The sequence below is a fragment of the Desarmillaria tabescens genome (assembly GCF_030435595.1).
Source record: "Desarmillaria tabescens strain CCBAS 213 chromosome Unknown EV420scaffold_409, whole genome shotgun sequence".
NCBI classification, from domain to species: domain Eukaryota; kingdom Fungi; phylum Basidiomycota; class Agaricomycetes; order Agaricales; family Physalacriaceae; genus Desarmillaria; species Desarmillaria tabescens.
This window is the reverse complement of record NW_026848708.1, coordinates 12,075-22,922: the sequence shown is the minus strand read 5'-3', so window position 1 is coordinate 22,922 and position 10,848 is coordinate 12,075. Positions and strand designations below refer to the sequence as shown.

Below are 10,848 nucleotides of genomic sequence, written 5' to 3'. Positions count from 1 at the left end.
AGTCTTTCACAGGAGCAGGAAGGAAAGTGGAGACCGGTAGCCTTCCTATCTAAGGCCCTAACGGTTACGGAGCACAACTACGAAATATACGACAAAGAGCTCTTAGCCATCATGCTAGCCCTGGAAGACTGGAGGCATTACCTCATGGGAGCATATCAGGATTTCGAGATCTGGACAGATCATCAAAATCTCCAATACTTCCGAAAACCTCAGAAACTCAACCGTCGACAAGCTCGATGGGTGACGGAGCTTGTGGAGTACCATTTTACTCTCCACCACAAACCAGGAACAGCAAACAAAAAGGCAGATCTATTATCCAGGAGAGCAGACCACGACCAAGGAAGCAACGATAATATTGAGATGGTCATCCTAAAACCGGAAATGTTCCGAGCACTCATCATGCCAAGTGAAGAGGAGGTCCACAAAAGGATACGGACCGCCTTACGCGACGTAACCCGGTGGGACAAGGGAATAGAGGCCTCTCTTCATCATCCCAGAGGAATCACCCAACAAGAAGGTCTAATGTACTATGATGGACGGCTGTACGTTCCCCGAGACACCAAACTACGAGGGGAGCTCATAGCCACTCATCATGATCACATTACAGCAGGACATCCGGGAATTGAAAAGACCAAAGAACTCGTGCAACGTAATTATTGGTGGCCGAAATTGAAGCAAGATGTAGAAAAGTACGTGAAGGGATGCGAGGCCTGCCAGAGAACGAAAACGAACACTCAAAAGAAAAGAGCACCCTTACACCCTCACGCGGTGCCTTCTCGACCATGGGAACACATCACGGTCGACATGATAGGCGAATTACCTGATTCCAACAGGTACAACGCCATCCTCATGATAGTGGATCGATTTTCTAAAGAAGTAATCCCAGTGCCATGTTCCACCAACTTAACCTCTGCAGGGTGGGCCAAGATTCTCAGAGATCATGTATGGGCCAAGCACGGAATGCCCCAGAAGGTGATCTCGGACAGGGGACCTCAATTCGTGTTCAAATTCATGAAGGAGTTGTACGAAATGTTACACATCCAAGGAAACCCATCCATGGCCTATCATCCGCAAACCGATGGACAAACGGAGCGAGCGAATCAGGAGATTGAAAAATACCTCCGAATATTTATCAATCACAGACAAAGTGACTGGAGCGAATGGTTACCACTTGCAGCCTTCCAACACAACAATCGGAAGCACTCCGCCACCGGATACTCCCCCTTCGAAGTAAACCACAGACAAAAGCCCCATCTCGCCCCACTCATGGTACGGGAAGGAACGAACCCAGTGGCCAGGGACTTTGTAGCGGACATACAAAAGGTACATGAACAAACCGCCAAAGCACTAGAAAAGGCCGCCAAAACCATGAAACGGCAGTACGACAAACATCAACAAGAGGCAATAGAGTACCAACCCGGAGACAAGGTGTGGTTGGACTCCACCAACTTACACCTCCCTAGACCAATGAAAAAACTAGGAGACAAACGAGTTGGGCCATTCGAAGTACTGTCCAAGCATGGCGCGTCAGCATACAAATTACGTCTCCCTTCGTCCTGGAAAATCCATGATCGTTTCAATGAAAACCTACTTACCCCATACCGACCGCCGGAATTCCCCATCCAAATACAACCCACAGCTCCACCTCCGGATCTCATAGATGGACAAGAAGAGTACGAAGTAGAAGAAATAGTAGACCGAAGAGAAAGAGCCCCCCAAGGAAGAGGAAGAAGACGAAGTACCGGAATCGAGTACCTCGTAAAATGGAAAGGATATCTGAGGGAAGAAAACTCCTGGGTAGACGAACAAGAGTTGGATAACGCCCGAGATGCGATCGAAGACTTTGAACAAGTCTCGTTCATCACTCGCCCACCCATGGACTGGTGGGAAAACAATGACAAATCTGACTCTTGGTCAGAAACAGAGTCGGTAACCGAATCAGAAGTCGACCACCCATTGGTACAGGCAATCCAAGAATACCTGGTAAAACCAAACACACCCTCTCTCGTAGGAGCGTACCTTCCAAAGCCAAGTTACACTGCAGTCGGGACGACTGCCTTAACAGGGGGGTAATATTATGATTTTGCACTCTATCTTATCTTATCGGCTTCCTCGTAATCCTGCTATGCTAACATTCTGGACTTGATCGCATTACACCATGAGGGTTCAGTGTGTTTAATGCACCGTTGCGGACAGTTGTAGTATATTTAGCACGACCCAAACTGTATTTAAGTAGCTCGACTGCAGGTCTTAAACCTCAGTCTCGAACTAAAGTTTATTCACCTGATAACTTAGTCTGAACTCACTCTCGCTAAACTAAGCGGAAGCTCCCTGCACGCAAACCTGCGAGCAACATAAAGCGCCTGACCAAAGTGCGAGTCACGCTTAGTTGTTTGATCTTGTTTGTGTAATCGGTCGCTAACACTTTCAGAACTCGTTTACGGCACACTGGATTGAAATATGATATCTTACATTCCAGGGACAATTCAAAGCCTTCTTGAATGTATGTTATCCGCATCAGCGAGTCCTGTTTGTCAATCAGGGGATATACTTTGTGTCCATAGCTATCTAGCATTCGGAATATCTGAAGACCCCTTGTTTAGACAGTTTAGTCATATCGAACTATTTTAAGCCGGCCTGGTCTTTCGGCCGATGGATCAAACTTGAATTGAAGCCTGTTCTTTAGACGAAGGTGTCATAAATGACTTCCTTCAAACTTGCGTCAATAGAAGTCATAAATTTTCGTAGTTTTCAATCACCATTGCCGCTCCAGCCGGTGAAGCTATTACTTTTTCTACCCACTGTTTCGTCTAAATGGTAGATTAGCAATGTCAATTCAGCTTGAATAATCCAGAATCTTTCGGAAGGATTTTCGGGACTGTAATGGAATTCAGGTCAAATTAGGGTATTTTCTCCGTGACACAACGCGTGAGCTTATTTGTATTTGGCACTGACACAACGACACGAAAACGTTTAAGTACCTTCGGAGGCGGCTTCCAGCCGAGTTACTGACCGGGTCTCGGGTGTTGGAAACTGGGAGAAAACACAGCCATGGGGAAATCAGCTTTGGCCTGACACTGTGATTCTGTAAATGTGTACACTGATACAGGAGCATATTTATAATATTATGAGGAATGGCGCATGTATCGAGTTTCTCTAATATACATGATTCATCAGGCGATTCTGCGGATGCTCCGGGACTGATGACAGCATATCCCAATGCGAGGCTCCAGCGCGAGACCCCCATGCGCTAGCTCTCTTACACGCACCGTCAACGGCTGGGGACTCTTCAAGTTCTTCAATTGGCAAAATGTCTTTCCTCTCGGTCCTCCACCGGAGTGTATGTCTCCTTGTCGCCATTCGCATTGTTCCTCATGATCTCGAACCAATTTACAGGCAGACCGCAATCCAGACCGTCAGACACAGCCAGCTTCACCAGGACCGCCGGTAGACCCCCAGGGCAGCACTTCCCCCGTACGTGTTCGCATTGTGGATGCTGTAGCTCCCCTCTCATCAGAATTCACGGCATAGGCAGTATCTCAACATCCAGACATCCAGAAACTGGAGGCTCTAGAGAGGCGACTAGCGCAGAAGTTTGGGATCCTATCGACATCTCCTACAGGTATCGACTCTGTGGCAGTCTTACAAGAAGCACAAAGGCGGGCTAGGTCACCGTGGGGACGTTTGTGCAGCATTGTCCGGGGTTTCCTTCAAATATTCAAGTTCAAATCGGCATCAAGGAACTCAGACGATGTAAAGCAATTGAAACGGCTTTACGAGGTCCGTCGTAATCTCCCTGCGCCTCATCCTGAGCCTACCCTGGCATCAGTTGTGAGCGCACTGTCCCTAACGTCTGACCTTTGTTGCTGATCTTAGTTGGCCTAGACCGAGCACCACGTCGGCACGTCTCGCTTTTGGGCTGTCCTCATTGGTATCGATACATACGAGTCTAACCCCCTGCACGGGTGTGTATCGGACGCACTGTTAATGAAGAAAGCGCTGATCAAAGACGTCGGCGTGCCAGAAGATCGAGTCCAGTGTCTCCTTGGCGCACGAAATCCCATCCTTGGCAATTCTTTAACACCTTCCCGTGCCAACATCGTAAACACACTCCAGAGTCTCATTACCAACCCTCAAATTCAGTGGGGAGACAATATCATCATCTATTATGCCGGACACGGGGCGAGCTACTACTGCTCAGAGCATTTTTCCACAGAAGAACCTGAATGCCAGACAGGTGCCTGTCCCATCGAAGCTCTCTGCCCCATCGATCGCGACAGCATGGACTCTGATGGACACTGGATACCAGACATCTGCGACAGAGAGCTCAGCACTCTGTTCACACATATATCACGGGCGAAGGGACATCATATCACGCTCTTTACGGATTGCTGTTATGCTACAAGTTTTGAACGACATGGTGGAGATTCAGCGATACGCACGACACGGCCAACCTTTCATTCAGACGTCAACGATATGCTCCGCATTGCGGACGACGGGCTGAAACATTTACCTCACTACCGATCCATATTATCCAAAGATTGGGAACCCGAAATAGGTTCTTACGTTGTTCTGGTGGCGTGTAGGGATTATCAGTATGCGAAGGAGACCAAAGGGGCGGAGGGTTACCATGGGATTTTCACCAAGATACTCGTCGATGTGCTGAAATCGGGCGTTTGGAAGAAGAAGGAAGTAACGTATATTGAACTCACCCATCTTCTAAATCAGTCATATTCCCAGACACCGGTCCTTGCTGGGGACCATAAATACGAGCGCCTTTGGTATCAGGTATAAAAGGCTTGGCCTAGGGCGAGTCATCCAGCTTTAGTACGGCAATTTTATATTTATGTAGTATAATTCTTGACACGTACCACCCTAAGCGGCGGCGTCCAGCTTAATAGCCTAAATGACTACTAATATTAAAGTGCCTGGTTGGTCACGCGGTTGCCTTACGATTTGAAAGACCCTGGCTTCCCTCTTGAACGTCAAGTTGATGCATCTGCGTTCTTCCTCAGACTACCGGTAAAAGTTGGTATTGCTCCTCATACGTTTCAATTCCTGACCAAACGTCGTTATAGAGCGTGCGGCGAACAAAAAAGGCCCGGAATTACCTCAATGACCCATGTCCCCTCCATTCATTGTATCACAGAGCCATCCATCAAGCTTCTTCTCCTTGGCACGTCTTGTATTCATACTTAGGGTGGTTCCTGTCCTCGCACCAGTGGATAGCGTCTGTCTTCTTGGAACGCACGTACGCATGATCTGCAGTGTAGCTCGGTGCGAACAAAATGCGTGCGTTGAAACTTTGTGCGATGATAAGCTTCCACACTCGTGCACGCAATCGTGATCCATATGACAAAGGTTGGTGGGCCAGGACGTTACCGGTTAGGGCGGCAATACCATGTGCACCCCTCCTTCTTTTGATCATCTCAGATCGTATCCCCAGCAAAGAAAATGCTCGGACTGCAAAATCTCAACCAAACGATATCAGGAATGTCCTAAACAACGAGGCCTTAGCAAGAAGTTAAATTTTCAGAACGAATTGTAGACACTCGCATACTTTTTATCTCTCATGGCGACCTGATACCCATGATAGCTTATACCGTCGGATGGTGATAAGAGAATTCGAATGCAAGGACAGAAAAGAACATAATTCCATTTCGCCAGACCCGATGCGGTGGGGCTGGGAAAAGACAACCATCATCACATCCGAGACTGGTTCCGGCTACGCTACGACAAAGATCAGCAAGGTTGAAATCGAGATTTCGCATCTTCAGAGATCATCGGTCCCGGTTACGGTCGATACACAGGTTTACCCCTTTCGGAGTGCATAGTGACCATTCCTCCCAAATTCCTCCAGCATTAATCCACGCTTCGTTTTATCCTTGCACGACATTCCACACACATGCTCCGCGGGGTCTCTATCCGTGGACGAAAGACTCAGTGCACGTTGGCATACGCGATTATACATGTGAACCTTCTTGAAGCGTGCGACGTACTGGTTACTCGCGTACACACGGTCTTGCCGTGTAACTCGGGACGAACAATGCGTTTGCACGATGATAATCTCCCATACTTGCACCAGTGCTCCTTGAGCCTCGTCCAAGCTTGATCGATGATCCCACGAAAGACATGAAAGAGATACGACCACGATGCATTCTAGATCCGAAAATATGATGCCATCAAATGCCGGAATTTGCCGGAACTGGCAATGCCAGCGTCGATGGTCATTTTCATTCCTAGAAACGTTCGCGTCAATTGACGCCGGGAGACTATAGACATGTGACAACAGCAGTCGGACTGACGAGGTATTGACGCGTCTGCAGTCTTCAGACCACCCGTCCTGGTCAAGGCCGGTACCTGGCACCCTGCCGGTGCATACAACCAATTGCCACGCCTCATTTTATTCAGGCCATGGCGTGCCACAACATGCCTTGGCATTCATGCTCAAGGGGATCCCTACCCGTTGACGAAAGTATCATCACATGTTGGTACACGCAATGATATCGGGTCGTTGCGCATCTTCGAGCGTGCAATGTAGTTGTTACTCGCGTGCGTACAGTATTGCTGTATTGCTCGAGATGAGCAGTGCATGCATTATAACTTGACGCGACCACGGAAACCATACCCCCTAGGGCATACTGCACGAGTTGATGGTCCGTGACACAACTGAGCGGGGAAGCACTGGCAGCGTTGGGAGGTTCAACGTCGACGCAATCAGGCGAGGGCCTTTGAGTGTGCTAACCGGTACGGACTAGACACTGTTAGACAAATGTCACAGTGAGAAGCTGTAAACCTTACTGAAAGTTGTCCTCTCCCGGGAATGCTCAACCCGTCGTAACATCCAAAGAACTTTCACCTTTCGCTGTAAACAAGGTGACTGAGTATGAAGAGAGCTTGACATCGTAAACGGACGCACCGACAGCCAGTGCTCCGTACCAACACCGGAAAGGGGAGTGGAACCGACCGCATGACTACAGTAATTGAAGGGGATTGAAATGCAGTCTGTCTGCTGGCATAAGGTTAAAAAAACAGACATTTATCTGTGGGTTCCAAGGTCACGGTGGAAGAATGGCCATGTAAAATAGCGCGGATGGGAGACGGTGTTTTGGAAATAGTAGCAGCGTTATCGTCAGCCGCGCCTTTAGGTATATCGTTCTATACGGATACTGTCGTCGTCGTCTGTCGGGAGCCTACTTTCATCCCTACCCTCCATGCATTGGCCTCTACCTAGCGCAGCCCTCTGCTGGCCGCCATCCTCCTCCCCGTCATCGAGCTTTTTCATTTCGATTGTACTGCAGACATAGATCGATGTTGATCTCTGGTCCTTAGATTGGAAGTTACGGAATCCCGTGCAGTGTACCATTGATTAGCGCCGATAGCTTTGTGCTGGTGGCTCCTTTTTGATCCTCGCTGTTTCCTTTGCGTATGCTCCACAATTCCAAAAGCGAGAGCACCAGTACTGAGAGGCGTTGAACGATTGAAGCGAGGATTTCTGGATATGGTCTGGAAAGAAAGATGGTTATTAGCTCTGACATCAGAGAAGGGCATGGGTACGACTCACGGCTACTTCATTCCTTGACCATTTTGAAGAGAAGCAAAGGAAAATTCCCTACAAATGCCGCGTGTAACGACCACACCATATGAGAGGAATAAAGTCTGACGCCTCCACTATTCCAACGTTCGTTCCACGTCACAAAGAAACGTCTCCTCCCTAGTTGACGTCGGTTTGACCAGGGAGCATGTGTTGGGAGAGAGAGTAACAGCCACCCGATGTCTCTTTGCGTGACGCTCTGCAACGCTCTCCAGACTGTCTGTACCAAGACTACATTGCCCAGCTTTCTCCGGCAAAGAAAGGTCATCTGGCCCGCTCCCAGGTTCAAAGAGGACACACGGTCCACTTTCAGTATGGGCATTGCTGTCGTCACCCTTCCGTAGACACTAATTTGTTCACCCCGCCAGATTGCTCTACGCGTCACGATGCCGTCACCACAGCCACGCTTATCGCATCTCTAGATCCGTGCGCGTATTCCGTCCTGGACGATGTCATTGTGAGGGGGTGAGAGCTAGAATTGCGATGTACTTCATGAAGGAGACAGGGGAAACACAACTTCTCAAGGGTGTATGATGTTCTGAGTTTGAATCGTGAGGGGGGTGTTATAACGCACTAGTTTGGAACTTTGTGTCGACCTCGGCGAGGGATGATGTCATTTCACGGCCTCGTACTACAGTTGGCGAAAAGAGTTTTACTTGTTTTATCTGTGAATGCTATCTGGTTAGCCGTAGCAAGACGAGATAGCAAAACCAGCCATAAGTTCCGAACAGACAGCAACCTAATTATAATGTTCCACCATTATCTTTCTCAGAAGCTGTCATAACGGCGATCAAGGTTGTGCGCCGCTATGACTATGCTGCGAGCGTCCTTTCCCGTTCTTTCAGATCTGGGTAGATATCTGTTAATACGGTGTTCGTTTGAATATAAGGAGCAAGGACAAACCCTCATTGAAGTTTCCCCTCATTACACCTAGTTCATACTGAACAGCTCCGAGCGGTAGGATCCAATGCAGATGCATTCTTCGAGCCGAGTCCTATCATACGCCAGGTTGGAGAAAGCAGACAGAGGGTGGAATCGCGTCTGTACACTCATCGCAAAAGGTCAGAGAGCCTAAGAACCAGGGTCCAGAACATCGTAAGTAGTATACGCAACGAAGCTTCCTTCGTCAGAGTGTCAAGTATCTGCAAGAGATCAGCATAAGAGAGCAAGAGGAACGTATCAGGACGTACGGATGATCCACTTGGCGAGTTCGGCTGCAATTCGACCCCCCTCCTGCGATCGTCTTAGATCACATCCCCAGCCAAGGAAAAGCTCATCGACCGCAAAATATCAGTAAAACGATGTCAGGACTATCCTAATCAGGAATTAGGAAGACGTTGGATTTCCAGAATGAATTGAAGATGCACCCACAGTTTTATTTTTGATACTCATGGACAGCATGTGGATAGTGTAGTGGCTCATAGCTCCCACACTTGCATCGGTGACCTTCGCACGAGCTTGAACAAACGGAAGCCATGCCCGCCAGCCTTGGGATGTTCGATGTCGACGCAATGAGGCGAGAGCTTTGGGTGCGCTATCGTCGTTTTACTGGTTCTGACTAGACAATTGTTAGACGATGGTCACAGTGAAAAGCAGTATACCTTACTGAAAGCTGCACACTACGAAGGATGCTTCCGAGCCCAGCCTTCAGCATCAAGGAGCTTTCGCTTTTCGCTAAAATTAAGGTGATCGAGTATGAAGAGCTTGGCATCGTAAACGGACGTACCGATAGCCAGTGCTCCCTATATCGACATGGAAAAAGGGAGTCGCAGGACCGCAGTAATTGAAGGGGATTGGAATGGACTGCCTGCCGATGTCGAGGGGGAAAACATTCATTTATCCGTTGGTTTCCAATGGCGAAGCTTATGTGGGATGATGTGGATGACCATGGGTCGTTTGGTAGCAGCGTCACCGTAAGCTACGCCTTTGAGTGTCTCGTTCCAAACGGTTACCGTCGCCGTCGTCCACCGTCCGGAAACTACTTCCTTCGTCATACCTCCATGCAATGATCTCTGCCACAGCCCTCTGCTGGTCTCCGTCCTCCTCCTCGTTCTCGAAGCTCTAAAATGTCACATGTCGGTCGTGCTACAGATAGAGATCAACGTAGATCTTTGATCCTTGTGCAGATTCGAAGTTACGGAATTCCGTGTGTAACATTGATTAACGCCTGGATTCGTGACGGTATGATGCCGAGTATGAAGTCGAACTGGTGGTGGTAGACAGTCACAGACATCGATGTTTCCTTGATATTAGCATGAAATTCGAATGAAAGATTGGAAGAGACGCGACGAGTGCGTGGCCGACGAGTTTAAAGAACACAGCCACCACGTGGATGTTCAAGGCCTTTCGGTCCGAAATATCCGGTCGTTTCTGAATGTTGGTTTGATTGTGACCACTGCCGACTCAAGGCGACCAAATTTTCTGTGACCTCTTATCTACGCCGAAGTGCCGTGGAGGATGTCTTCCAGTATCACGTTCTGGTAATCGATAGGAAAAGTCTAGATTACATCGATATACGATTGCGTGTTCTTCCAACTTTTCATTGCATAATCATTAATCATATAGATTTATAGAGGTGATTTGGGACACGATTTCCATTCCTACTTAATTTTTACTGGTATTATTAGCATTCCTGCGTATCCGGAAGGAAAACGACTCCCTCGTATGTTGACAAGAATCAAATCACCTGGCTTCGTGGTTTCAATCTTGGACAACCTCAGAAATTTCGTGACCTTAATAACCTACGTTCGCCTATCCTCGCGACTGAGTCAGATGCGTGTCTGAGGAGGAAGAATGCATATACGCAGACCAGTTCTTTTCGCCACGTGAATACCCTGTGCACGCTCCTTCATTCCTCTTTTCCTGTAGCATTGGCTTGACCAGATCTATCCAAAGTCTCAGCACAAAGACTAGGCATATTATAACTCTCCGGAGGCTCTCGTGCCACGGATCAGATGATCTTCTAAGTCGGCTATACCTATTACCAGTACCGAGAGGTCCGTGTGACTTTGGTATCTATTGTAGGGTGATCTCACGTTCTCTTCGTAGTATTCTGAACCGTCATGAGTACTTCGATGCTGAGAAGCTTCTCTTCGCTTCTAATTGGTCGCGAGCACTTGGTAGTTGAGAACCTCATTGCAAGTTTTGGTACGTCCTTTACTTGTTTTGTTGACAATGGGATTTACTTATTTCTATCTTGGTTCTATAGCAACTCGTTAAGTTTTGACCATCGTCGATTTTGGGGGAGCTTCGAT

General features: G+C 48.2%; 1 protein-coding gene across 1 annotated transcript; it reads left to right on the top strand.

The window, feature by feature from the left end:
- Positions 1–3,906: 3,906 nt before the first annotated feature.
- On the top strand, positions 3,907–4,392 carry EV420DRAFT_1221697 (uncharacterized protein; the record flags this gene model as incomplete). The annotated part of the gene is made up of 1 exon (XM_060466465.1): positions 3,907–4,392. A coding segment is annotated over one exon (486 nt), but the record flags the coding sequence as incomplete, so codon positions are not given.
- Between the last annotated feature and the right edge of the window lie 6,456 nt (positions 4,393–10,848).